This window comes from Caretta caretta, chromosome 7 (genome assembly GCF_965140235.1).
Source record: "Caretta caretta isolate rCarCar2 chromosome 7, rCarCar1.hap1, whole genome shotgun sequence".
Classification (NCBI taxonomy): Eukaryota; Metazoa; Chordata; order Testudines; family Cheloniidae; genus Caretta; species Caretta caretta.
In genome coordinates, this window is record NC_134212.1 from 44908080 (window position 1) to 44922220 (window position 14141).

General features: G+C 40.7%; 1 protein-coding gene across 4 annotated transcripts in view; it reads right to left on the bottom strand.

The window, feature by feature from the left end:
• Nucleotides 1–14141, bottom strand: part of POC1A (POC1 centriolar protein A) — a 111426-nt gene that overhangs the window by 84079 nt on the left and 13206 nt on the right. For all 4 annotated transcript variants that reach the window (XM_048858088.2, XM_048858093.2, XM_048858091.2 and 1 more), the window contains 2 exons: nucleotides 9901–10008; nucleotides 8301–8416 (listed from right to left, as the gene is read on the bottom strand). In XM_048858088.2, coding sequence (XP_048714045.1) covers nucleotides 8301–8416; nucleotides 9901–10008 — 224 coding nt within the window. The remainder of the gene's footprint in view (nucleotides 1–8300; nucleotides 8417–9900; nucleotides 10009–14141) is intronic.

The following is a 14141-nucleotide window of genomic DNA, read 5'->3' on the forward strand; positions in this document are numbered from 1 at the left end:
GGTTCAATGACAGAAGCATAATTGGGAATGAATTTTGCATATCAGGAGGTAAGACCCAAGAAGGAACGTAAGTTTTGCAAATCTGTTGGAGGAGGAACATTTGAAATTGCCAGGATATGAGCCGGATCAGGTTTTAGTCCAGCCTGTGAAATTGTATGCCCCAGAAAGGAGAATTCAGTTTGTCTAAATTTGCATTTGGACCTATTGCACTTGAGGCCTGCTTTGCTGATGCAGTTTAGTACAGACTGCAGGTTACTGTCATGCTCCTCCGAAGTATTTCCAAACACGATAATATCATCCAAATAGCACTGAACTCCATGTTGATTCTTCAAAATCAATGACATTTTTTGGAAGGCACTTGGGCCTGATGCGAGACCATAGGGAACACGTTTAAAACGGAATAGTCCCTCGTTTAATAAATGCTGTGAGGTCTCTGCTATCTTCTTGCAACATAACCTAGCGGTATGCACTCTGCAAATCAAGAGCAGAAAACATCTTTGCTCCACAGAGTTCTGCAAATACTTCTTCTATGAGAGGAAGAGGATAGTTGCCAATCACAATAGCTTTATCTGGCTCCCTTAAGTCCACACAAAGGCAAATGCCTCCACCCTTCTTCTGCGTCACTACTACAGGTGAAACCCATTCCGAGGAGTTAATCTCTTCAACAATGTCCTCTTGAACAAGTTTTTTAAGTTCCTCTGAAACAGCTTCCCTGACTGAAAATGGTAAGTGCCATAATTTCTGTCATACAGGCATCACATTATTCCGCATATTAACTTTATGCGGAAACCCATAAGCACAGCCGAGTTTCTCCTCAACCTGGTGTTGAGTCCCAGCTGAAACTGGTGTGTGTACCGCAAGAGTGTTTTGCTGAGGAAGATCAATTCGTCCATTAACTACCCTGAGATCTAAAGCAGCCTATAAATCTCTGCCAAGAATAGGAGTACCTTTGTGGACAATGTAGAATTCTGCAGTTACACAGCAATCACCAAAAGTAACTATTGCTGGCAGGCAGCCACGTACTGGAATATGGTTTTTCAAATAGCACACCAAGTGAAGCCTGGGTTCAGTAAAAGGCACATCTTTAAAGTAATGCAAATAGATGGAATCAGGTAGTATAGATACTGCTGAGCCAGTGTCCAACATTAGCTGAATAAAGTGATTTGCCTGAGGGTATGGCAGAAACATTTACCGTGCACTTTATTTGTTCTGGAATATGTACAGTAGTGATTTTGTCCATGCTCAGCACAGTAACATCTGGTATTGTAGCTGCATGCACCTGTTGATTGAACTGGCTGCTGTGACATACGTTAGCAAAATGCCCAATCTTTTTGCAACGATTGCACTGAGCTACTTTTGCCGGATATCCTGTGTAGCTTGCAAGGTGTTGTGGGGATCCACAGCAAAAGCATGCTTTTACTGTATTTTGAATTTGCTGATTTGGTGGTTTTTCATTAGTTTTCCTCTTGTAATTGTTTGTCTGCAGCGATATTGAACTTTTCTGCAAAGGAGTCACAGCCTGGACTGTGCCTCCTGTAACCATGCTCATTATTTTGGCTTCAGCTGTAGCTGACTCAATCTGGGTAGCAATCGTTATTGCTTTTTCTAGTGTAAGTTGTAGTTCTAGAAGTTAACGTTCTTTTACAAGCAGCATGGTTGTTTTCTCAGTGAGCTGGTCTCTAATCATCTCATCTGCCATATTCCCAAAGTCACAAGTTACAATCAGACTCCCCAGGGAAGCAATATACTGCATTATAGTCTCCCTTGGTTTCTGCTCACGCTGGCGAAATCTGTAGCAATTCGCTACATTCACTTTTGGTACAAAAAAGTTCTTTAATGCAGTGAGTGCAGTCTCATATTTATTGTCTGCAAGGGGAAAAGTGTAAAATATACGCTGCCCTTCTGCTCCAAGGCAGTGGATTAGCAGAGCACGCTTTCTTACTTCAGAAATCTCTATAGCACTGATTGCAGGCAGATAAGTCTCAAACATATGGATCAAGGCAGTAAAAGCAACTGGATGCTCACCTGGGCTTTGTAGAAAGGGTGCAGGTGGGTTCAGAGGCAGAAGATCCATCCTTGTCACCAAAATGTTGTAGTGGCCAGGCAAGGTACTAACAAACTTCAACAGGACTTTATTTTTTAAAATGGAAACCTCTTTTCCAAGCTGCTATTGCACCCTCAGTAGCTCTCCCTCAGCCCCTTCAACTCCTCCCCCCTCCTTCCTATTTCCTGTCCTTTCCGACTCCCAACAACCAGTGCTCCCCATTCTTATAATTACAAGCAACATCTAAACACCACACCTCCACACTCAGATCTATTATCCCCCACTCCATATACCCATTCAGTTAATGGACATACATGTATTTTATCAAAGGAATAAATTTCAGAACAGAATACTTTGGCCAAGCCTGCACAGAGAAGTGACCAGAACGATGGTGGCCAAGAGTGGATCCTCTGAAGCCCAGGACAGGAAATGAACTACTTTCAACTTCAACAAAGAGCACGGGAACTTTCTAGGATGGAAGGAAGCCATACAAACCCCCCAGACAGGTCAAGGCCAAGCTTTGTAAGCAGCCACAGCTTTTGTGCCCAAGTACTTCTTGGCAGCCATAAGCTCAGAGAAAGTTCCATCTGTCCTCCTCTGCCATTAATTATTGCTATTTATTATCTGTACTACCTTAGTGACTAGGGACCAACTCATAGACCAGGGACACCACTGTTCTAGGCATTTACAAATACAGAACAAAAAGACGGATTGTAAGCCTCTTGAGGAGGGACCAAGTAGAAAGTGAGACAACAGATAGATATAGACAGAGTGAGGAGTACAAAGAATGATGCAATACTGGTCAGCATGATAGGCAGTGGTCACAGCAAACTAGCAGCATAATCACTGTCAATTTTTTTGTAGGCTTCACAGCAAAGGAGATTTAAAGGTGGATGATGAAGTAGCTTTGCAGATATTAATGGGGAACACCTCCCAAGCATATGAGGCAGCATGGGAGAAAGCACACCAGATGTCTGAGAAGTTAACGAGTAGTAGAGGTTGGCATCATGGGCCGTTAGGAGGCGATCATCATTAGCTCAACTGCTTCCCATTCCCCTCAAGAGATACTTCATACCACCACCTCCTCCTCCTCCTCCAACCCACTCACACTGAGTTTGACAGCAAGTACTGTGATCCAACTCTATTTCATGCTGCAACCAACAATACCAATGAATGGTAGAGGCAACAGGGGAAAGAGGAAGCCGCTGCCACTGACTTGTCCATTTGCCATTCAAGGCTTAAAAGTGTGTATGACCAATATTAGAGAGAAACAGTGTCTCTCCAATATCCTGGGACCAACATGGTTACAACTACACTGCATATGGCCAATATTAACAGCCAGTTATGATTAGCCTAGTACTAAGGTCATACGCACATCTCTTTTTGCAGATTTATCCACTAAAATTGAGTCACTGCAGTCTATAGGGTGAACTTAAGTATTGTGACCAAAATGTAAATCATGAACTGTGACAATGGTCAGCCCATTGAGTACCAGAGATTAGTTAATGCTATTTTCGCTGCCATTGACTAGAATATAAATTAAGATGGCCATAACACAACCTCAATAAAGGTGGTTTCCATTGTACATCTATTGTTCTGTATTTTTCATCTTTTTTTGTTCTTTATCAACAGTTCTAATAAAAAAAAATATTCATCATGTTACAAAAAAAAAAAAAATGTGTAGGGCTGTTCCAGTAGACTAATGTAAGCACAATGTGAACTGACAAACTTTGGGCACTGCAGAGCCAGCAGAGTTGACTCCTAAAATACTGTAATCTGGGATCACCTCTGATCTGATGGCTTACTCACAGATCAATGACTCTGGGCTGTAGGTTAAAAAAAAAAGAGAACTAATGGGTAAAACTGAAGGAAATCCAAAGGATTCTAAGCTACTGTTAGTAATACAACCTCTGTTCTCCCTTGCTGCAAATGATGCCTCCCCTTCTCCACCCCCATACCAAAAATTTTAACAAAAAACAAACATGGAAAACAAATATTTTGGCAATGCACAATGTGATCAGGATGATTGCCCAGGGTACTCAACTCCATGAAATCTGCATTGCACTTGTTTTTGTGACCTAAATGTACAATATATGATATAGTAATTTATTCCAAATGTAATAAGTATAAATGGAATAAATTACTATCAACATTTATTATTAATTTGTATTGCGGTACCACCTAGGAGCCCCAGCCACGGACCAGACTCCATTGTGCTAGATGCAAATAAACACAGAACAAAAAGTCAGTCCCTGCCTCCAAGTGGCTCGTATAGAATAATCTAGTCCCCTAAATTATTCTGTTACTAGCCAGAACCCCCAAAAACACTTCAGATGGCGGACATGGAAAATGTCTTTCATTAGGCTACCTCTAATTATTTATGCACTTGCTGTAACTAGACTGGTAAGAGATGTCACTATAACTTTATCCTGCTACCTGTAAGAGTAGTGCATCATGCCTAATACACAAAATGGCTTGACACTAATAAAATTTTATGTCTGAGTAAATTCAGACAGTCATTCTGAAGAGTCCACTATTTACTCCTCCTAGATAATGAGTAGTTGAAGGTTAAGTCATATCACTGGGATGCTAGTTTTCCTTATTTTGCAATATGGTATCAGATTTGCCCATGACAACAGGTCTTAACATATTAGTGAATTTCACACCAATAACATGGCTATACAGACTCTTTTTAGTTGATCTGCTGTACAGGAGTACTCCTATCAGTGTAGTGGATAAACAGTTCATTTGTCTGCTCATTAAGTATGTCCAGATTATTTATAAGTTAGTTTATTGACACTATACAAAAGCAGAAAGCAAATTGTAAAACCTTTGACTATCATTTACAAATGTTGCAGTTGGAACAAAGTCATGGCAACGACAACAACAAAAGATCAATTACAATTCTTTAATCAATCCAATTTGACTCTTACAATGGATTCCCTTAAAATCATACAGAAACGTGTCAGTTTTTTAACATGATTATATATTGAAGGAAAAGATGCCCTCTAGTGGAATTGAGTGATTTCATGGTTATCTGTTCTTCTAAAAATATAATTTCATTTTCACATGTGCGATATCCATAACTTCTATCTAAATCAAATGAGTTAGGTATATAAATCCTCATGCAGGAAAGAGAGAGATACCCATTTGTATCTGCAAAGCAACTGGCATGAATTCACTGTGCTCATAACCATTGCAAGTTATTAATTTTAATTTATTATTTCAAACTGAAAGTTTGGTGCCTAATTAGGATTTATGCAATAGCTGGTTTTACAAGATTTCAATAACAAAAGTGTAACAATAAAATGCCACGCAGGAAAAAGATACAGTTAAAAATCCAGAGACAAAAATAAACCTGGCAGTCAAATAGCAACTAAGCCACACTAGACCCAGACAATTTAATCTCTCTAAATCATAAGCAGGAAGAGATCACTGTAGAGCCAAATAATGGTGTGGCTGGAAACACATGCTGTTTATCCTGCCACTGCATAAAAGCTGATAAGCAGTTTCAGATTGCCCTTTACCCTAGTTTAAGGATTTAAAAAGTTCTGCCTGTTTTAACAGCAGAGGTTTTATACCCATTTCTAAGTTTCACTAATACACACAGTTTGGAGTAAGCACTTCTCTCAATACACAGACAACTTTGCTAGTGGAGTTTTGGCCATCAGAAAGAATATACCCCCTTTACCTCAGACACTAATATTTGGTTTGTATTGAAATTCTTGGTTACAACTATAGTGTAACCAATAATATGGTGACATGCATCCACCATCCACAAGCATTCTGCACTGAGCCTCTTCTGGAAGGTCTTTGTTTTTCTTAACATAGGTTTATCAACATAAATGTTGATACATTGAAAAGGGCTCACAGAAGAGCCCAAGAACAATTAAGGATTGGAAAATATGCTTTATAGTGAAAGACTCAAGGAGATCTATCTGCTTAGCTTAAAGAAAAAGTTAGAGGGGACTTTATCACAGTTAATAAGTATCAACATGGGGAACAGAAATTTAATAATAGAGGGCTCTTCAATCTAACAAGCAAAGGTATAACGTGATCAAATGGCTGGAAGTTGAAGCTAGACAAATTCAGATTAGAAATAAGGTGCAATATTTTAACAGTGAGGGTAATTAATCATAGGCACAACTTACCAAAAGTTGTGGTGGATTCTCCATCACTAGACATTTTAAAAATCAAGATTGGATGTTTTCCTAAGAGATATGTGTGACGCTCTGTACCTCGGGGGAACACATTACACCCCCATGTTCATCTTTATAAAATGATTGTGTGGTATCCAATGCAAAGTTGGTCATGTTGGGTGTCTTCGGAAGGGTTCATGATACACTGAACATTGTTGTTATAGTGATGTTATAGTAAGGTTATAATTTCATGTATATAGTTATGAGGCTGAAAATGTATCGTCATGGCTTAAAGCAAGCCCAGGCAAAAACCCTCCAAGAACAGAGAGGCAGTTCACACCTCATCAGGGCATGTATGGGACAAACCCAGCCCAGCCTCACAGGAACAAAGGACACTGGCCTAGGCAACAACAAAAGAATGTGTCAGACTCTGGAGTGAGTCAGCTCCCTTCCTTTGGTCAGTTTGGAAATGCAATGAGGTAATGCTCACCTGACTCTGAAAGAGGGGTGGGGGCGCAAAGCCAAGAGGGAAGAAAGGACATGATAAAAGGGAGAGACATTTGCCATGCACTCTCTCTCTCTCCCACCTACATCTACAGGCACCACACCAACAGACTGAAGCGCTGATCAAAGGGGAGAGCCTGGCTGAAGAGCAACCAGCCAGCCTGTGGTAAGAAGCATCTAAGTTTGTAAGGACACTTATAAGATCAGCTTAGAATGCGTTAAGATCAGCTTAGAACGCGTTTTGCTTTTATTTCATTTGACCAAATCTGACTTGTTATGCTTTGACTTATAATCACTTAAAATCTATCTTTATAGTTAATACATCTGTTTATTCTACCTGAAGCAGTGCATTTGGTTTGAAGCGTGTCAGAGATTCCCCTTGGGATAACAAGCCTGGTACATATCAATTTCTTTGTTAAATTGACAAACTCATATAAGCTTTCAGCGTCTAGCAGGCATAACTAGACACTGCAAGACGGCGGTTCCTAGGGTTGTGTTTGGGCCCGGAGGTATTGGCTAGTATCATTTGGTTGCACAATCCAAGGAGCAGCTTACATGCCAGAGGCTGTGCGTGAACAGCCCAGGAGTGGGGGTTCTCACAGCAGAGCAGTGTAAGGCTGGCTCCCAGAGTCAAGGATTTGAGTGACCTAGCAGATCACCAGTCCAGACAACACCAGAGAAGAATGTCAAAATATGCTCTAGTGCAAACTGGAATTAATTCAGGGAAGTCCTGTGTCCTATGGCCTGTGTTATACAGGGAGTCACACTAGATGATCACAGACCTTAAAAATCTATAAACAGTAAAAACAGCTCTATATATGCATGTTTACAGTTCTGAAGTTTGCAGACTGGTTCATTAAAACACTGCCTCTAAGAAGGATTATTTACTAAAATGTGGTTAAGCAGGGACATGGTCATTTGACAAATGAGTGCAGCAATCTCTGAAGGCTAACCCTAGGGACTATCTCATCACACTTAGAGTACCAGGAGATCATGTAGCTTTGAATTTCAGAAACCCTCAGAGAGAAAGGAGGGAAGGTAAGTTCCCTTTTTTTTACAGTGCTGCTGTTCACTTGCTTCCTTATGGTACCAAAGGACTTTGATAGCCTCAGTGGCCTCTTCGCACACGTCCCGATTTACTATTGAATGTGTTCCTCTCAAAACACTTATCTGTAACAAGAGTTTAAGCATATGCTTTTGGAGGTAGATGTGAAGGAGGAGCTGGCTACTGAGGAGAAGTGATAGGACAGCTCTGCTCTTTTGGCATTGCTACCGCTTTCCACACCTATCAGCCATATGTACACTCACTATTTATTAATAATATAGGGAGGCTAAAAAATGATTAGTTCTCCCAGTCTGACTTAAGTAAACAGATACACAAAGCTGAAAACATTGTTGGGTAGGGACATAGCACAGGCTATATAAAGCCTAGAGGTGCCAACAGTTTAATTTAGATCTGGCAAGATTTATTTTCAACTTGTAAAGTGAGCAAGAATGCATTGCAAGCAATTTTTTTCCCCCTTGGCCTACCCTCCTGGGGATCCAGTTATTAGGTTAAATACCACAGTGGAAAAAAACAAACAACAAAAAACTCTCCTAGGTCTGTAACTTACCTTGATAATGCTGGAGGAGTCTGTTCATCCTAACATCCCACACCTTCACTGTGTTATCTGTACCAGCTGCAGCAATGCACGTACCACTGGGATGAAAATCCACATGATTCACAAACCTATAAAGAAAAACCCAACAGTTTAAACTTGAAGGGATCCCTTCCAAGAAGGAGTACTACAGTAGGTTAGTGTAATAATATGGGGACAGGAGGAACTCTGACTTAAAGATGCTAAACACAGCTCAAGTCAACTAACATTTATCTTGTGCTTCTCTCACACCCCTAAGGCAGGATATGATATAGCACTATATTTTATATATTTGTATTAAAAAGAATTTGAGGACAATTACATGAGTTCCAGAAGCAAATCTTCTGGAATTTTGTAGATTTAAATGTCTTAACATTAATTTTCAAAAGTTAATATTTAATAGAAGTAATTATTTTTTACTAAGATCATAGGAGTTCTTTAATTGGTGCTTATGAGATACAACATGCAGCGATATCCTCTGAACACATTGTTATTTTAAAGGAAGTATAAAATAGATCCTTTGTAAGGTGCTTTGTAACTCTTGCTCTATTGATACAAGCAAGACATCAGATACAAGAAAACTGACTGCCCTATTAGCATCCTTACATTGCACCATATTAAGAATACCACCAGGCGCTTATATAGTGCTTTTCATCAAATTCTCAAATCTGTTGCGTGGAGGAACCGTGTGTACTAAAAAGGCTTATGAAAAATAATAATATTGTACCATGACATTAATGAGATCAGAATCAAAGGTCATGACATTAAATACAACCTTAATGACAAATTCAGACGTTATCTTGAAACAAGAGAATTGTATGACAGGGAAAACAAAAAAGGCAGTATGCAGTTACTGGTCTATTGAGGAGGTGTGTGTCAAATGATGCTATGGAATGGAAAACTAGAAATCACGGGTTCTAGTCTCAGTTCTATCATTGACTTGTTCTGTAACCTTGGAGAAGTCCCTTAATTTTGCGGTGGTTCAGTTTTAGCTGTAAAATAGGTATAACACTTCCCTACCTCACAGACATGTAGGAGGTTTGACTAATTTTATGAATGGTTTAGAGAGCTAGAATGAAAGGTACAGCACAAGTGCAAAGCATTATTACAAACACCTTTTAATTCTTGAACTTCATTAATTTAGAGCACAATAAAGTTTTGGCAAACCTAGTGAAGGGAAGTGAGATCTAAACCTCCTTAAGTTCCCTAGAACTAGAGATCAACATTGTGTGTTGAAGAGAAGAGACATGAAAAGTTTCATTTAATGCGGTTTTGTCCCCAGCATAAATGTGGCTAAAATGATTTCTAGAACTGTTCTCACACCTAGGCCACTAGATGGACGTTAAAATATATTTAGCTCCATTTACACTGACATCCATGTTACTTTCAAGCCCAGCTATAGGATATCTGGAAGGAATTGTTGGTGACTAAAGGTCATTTCCGTGTAGCTAGGATCTATGTGACTGTGCAGTCAGTCAGTTACGATTTAATCTCTTCCAAACAGTAAAAGCAGTGTGGAAGGCTCAGGTAAAACAGCCTTGTGTGTCTTGCCCCTGCGCATTCTACTGGTACTCACCCACCGTGCTCACAAAAAGAATGTATACATTCTCTGCTGGTTTTATCCCATAGTTTGATAGTTTTATCATCGCTGGCAGAAGCTATTAGTCTTCCATCAGGAGAAAATCTAAAACAAAGATAGGAGTTATAACAAAGTTCAGAACTAATAAGGAGCTGGAGGGGACAGACAGTATGGGCTAGATCTGGATACCTTACTCATGGCAGGATGCATCTTAGGGTTTCTCTACACCAATATTTAGTTCACAGCATGCTGGGATGTAAATCTACACCGCACTAGCCTGCCATGCACTAAATGTCATTGTGTACCCTGCTGCCTTGTATTGTGGATCCTGCTGTTCTCTAGTGCACTTTGATCTACTCGCATTTCAAAGCAGGGTAGATCAAAGTGCACTAGGGAATGGTTAGTGTGTAGCAGCAGGGTCCACAGATACTTAGCATGTGATAGTTTACACCCCAGCTTGCAGCAAATTAAATGTTCATGTAGACAAGTATATACTCTTTGAGTAGTCCCACTGATGTCAGTATGACTACTTGAGGAGCAAGGGTAGCAGAATGCAGAGCTAAATCTGCAAAGCTAATTTCTATGAGAAAAGCAACCTAAAAGGACTGAAATGATTGAACAACATGAAGATAGATTAAGAGACTATTCAGAAAAAATGGTTAAACTGATTTCAGATCATCTATCCCACTTGTTTTCATTTAAACCTGTTTCAAATGCTTCATTTCTAGGCCCTGCTTCAGACAATTTCTAGATTCACTACCAGTAGGAAAGGTAATTTATTTGTCCTCAAAATTCTTATATTTCTGGTTAAGACTATTAGTAGAAGTTCAAAATAGGCAACAGTAACTGTAGCATTAGAAACGCTGTTTGACAGTGCCAGACTAGTGCAACCTTAAGCTGCCCTCTCCAACAACTTCACGCATGCAAGTCACACCACTGAGATCAACACACCTCACATGCATAAATATTTACAGGATTAAGGCTTTAGGTTGCAATGAAAGAATTACAGTCATGTGTATAACATAATGGGGATAACACTATTTCGATATCGCATCATGTATATTCTCACACACACCCCAACACCAGAGTACGACAGCAATATTAGAGATTAATGTCACTATAACTCCCAGATGAAACAGCAGCCTTACTTTATGGACATTTTAGGGGTTCTTCATTTAATATATACTGCATCAAAATCAGTTAGAACTAAATGACAGCTGCTTTTTAAAAGCAACATTCTTTCCCATTTAAGCTGATTCTTTCATTTTCTACAGTACTTTTGCTATTATTTGTAGTCATATGTGCTTTTCTGACTAAGACCACAAGTGATAATTGTTTATCAGCCCATTACAAGCTTCCATATTGAATACCTAAAATAACAGCAAGTTTAGCACATGAAAATGCCAAAGTTTTATATATAGTTCTTCTCCAAGACCATCTTCATTCTTAAAGTACACTTTCCCTTTAAAAAAAAAAAAGATTTCTCCTAACGAGGCAGGGACAGGAGTGCAGATGATAATTTCTAATCAGAGGCCTGATCAGCCTAAAAGGTGATCAGATATATTTAGATAAGCGTTTTAATACTGCTTTCTGCTGTCGAAAGGAATCGCCATACTAGACAGGGTAAGAAGAAGTGAAACAGGGTTGAAATAACTAAACAGCTGGCTTCTCTTATGGACAGAAAAGACCATAAGAATGGCCATACTGGGTCAGACCAATGGTCCATCTAGCCCAACAGCCTGTCTTCCAACAGCAACCAGTGCCAGATGCTTCAGAGGGAATGAACAGAACAGGGCAATTTCTTGAGCGATCCCTGGATGGAGACCGAATTCTTTTTTGAATCCAGTTATACTTTTGGCCTTCACAACTTCCTCTGACAAATTCCACAGGTTGACCTTACAACTGTATGAAGAAGTACTTCCTTTTGTTTGTTTTCAACTTGCTGCCTAAACATTTCATTGACCCCTGGTTCTTCCATAATGTGAAGGAGTAAATAACACTTCCTTAATCACTTTCTCTACACCAGTCACAATTTTATAGACCTTTATCATATCCTCTCTGAGGTCATCTCTTTTCCAAGCTGAAAAGTCCCACTCTTTTTAATCTCTCCTCATACGAAAACTATTCCATACCCATAATCATTTTTGTTGCCCTTTTCTGTACCGTTTCCAATTCTAATATATTTTTTTTGAGATGGGAAAAGCAGAACTGCACACTAGGTGTGGGAGTAGCATGGATTTATATAGGAACATTATGATATTTTCTGTCTTGTTATCTATTCCTTTCTTAATGGTCTCTGATATTGTTAGCCTTTTTGACTGTCACTGCACATTGAGATGTTTTCAGAGAACTATCCACAATGACTCCAAGATATTTCTTGAGTGACAACACCCTGTGTAGAATCCATTAAGTCCATTAATGGCTATTAGCCAGTAAGGAATGGTGTCCCTAGCCTCTGTTTGTCAGAGGGTAGAGAAGGATGGCAGGAGAGATATCACTTGATCATTACTTAGAATCATAGAATATCAGGGTTGGAAGGGACCCCAGAAGGTCATCTAGTCCAACCCCCTGCTCGAAGCAGGACCAATTCCCCGTTAAATCATCCCAGCCAGGGCTTTGTCAAGCCTGACCTTAAAAACCTCTAAGGAAGGAGATTCTACCACCTCCCTAGGTAACGCATTCCAGTGTTTCACCACCCTCTTAGTGAAAAAGTTTTTCCTAATATCCAATCTAAACCTCCCCCACTGCAACTTGAGACCATTACTCCTCGTTCTGTCATCTGCTACCATTGAGAACAGTCTAGAGCCATCCTCTTTGGAACCCCCTTTCAGGTAGTTGAAAGCAGCTATCAAATCCCCCCTCATTCTTCTCTTCTGCAGGCTAAACAATCCCAGCTCCCTCAGCCTCTCCTCATAACTCATGTGTTCCAGACCCCTAATCATTTTTGTTGCCCTTCGCTGGACTCTCTCCAATTTATCCACATCCTTCTTGAAGTGTGGGGCCCAAAACCGGACACAGTACTCCAGATGAGGCCTCACCAATGTCGAATAGAGGGGAACGATCACGTCCCTCGATCTGCTCGCTATGCCCCTACTTATACATCCCAAAATGCCATTGGCCTTCTTGGCAACAAGGGCACACTGCTGACTCATATCCAGCTTCTCGTCCACTGTCACCCCTAGGTCCTTTTCCGCAGAACTGCTGCCTAGCCATTCGGTCCCTAGTCTGTAGCTGTGCATTGGGTTCTTCCGTCCTAAGTGCAGGACCCTGCACTTATCCTTATTGAACCTCATCAGATTTCTTTTGGCCCAATCCTCCAATTTGTCTAGGTCCTTCTGTATCCTATCCCTCCCCTCCAGCGTATCTACCACTCCTCCCAGTTTAGTATCATCCGCAAATTTGCTGAGAGTGCAATCCACACCATCCTCCAGATCATGGGGTTCATTCCCTCTGGGGCACCTGGCATTGGCCACTGTTGGTAGACAGGATACTGAGCTGGATGGACCTTTGGTCTGACTCAGTACGGCCATTCTTATGTTCTTATCCGTTGTGACGTTACACTCCATATATTTATGGAAATATGCTTATGAGTGTGAACATAATGTAACTGGAATATGTTTTTTGCAAAAGGTCTCTTGTAAGGATCATTACAAACCTTATGATCTACTGTTTCATCCTATTTGTTTCCATGTATTATTTCTATGTCTGGAGTTAGGAGAATAAGGCCATGGCTACATTTGCACATGTAAAGCGCTGGGAGTCAAACCAGCCCTCAGAGACAGCAGCAGGGAAAGCGCTGCCATGCGTTTACACTGTCAGCAATAAGCACAGCGGCGTGGCCACATTAGCTCCTCTTGCAAAGCCAGAGAGAGCAGTGCATTGTGGTTGCTCTCCCAGCATGCAAGTGGCTACAGTTTGCTTTTCAAATGGGGGTGGGGGAGGGTTGAGTGTGACAGAGAGTATGTTATGTGTATGTGAGGGGAGAGTGTGTGTGTTTTGGGGGGCAGAGAGCATGTCAGCATGTTGTCTTGTAAGTTCAGACGGCAGCAGGGGGAAACCCTGGTCTCAACCCCCCCCCCCCCGCCCTCACACACACACGCACACCACATTCCACAGTAATGGTTTGCTTTGTTCCAGAGCGGATAAGCATGGCAGCTGTCAGAAGTGGAGCTTTGAAAGGGGATATCCCCATGCCTGCAGCCGAGTCCAAAACAATGCCAAGAGTGGCCACTTGACTT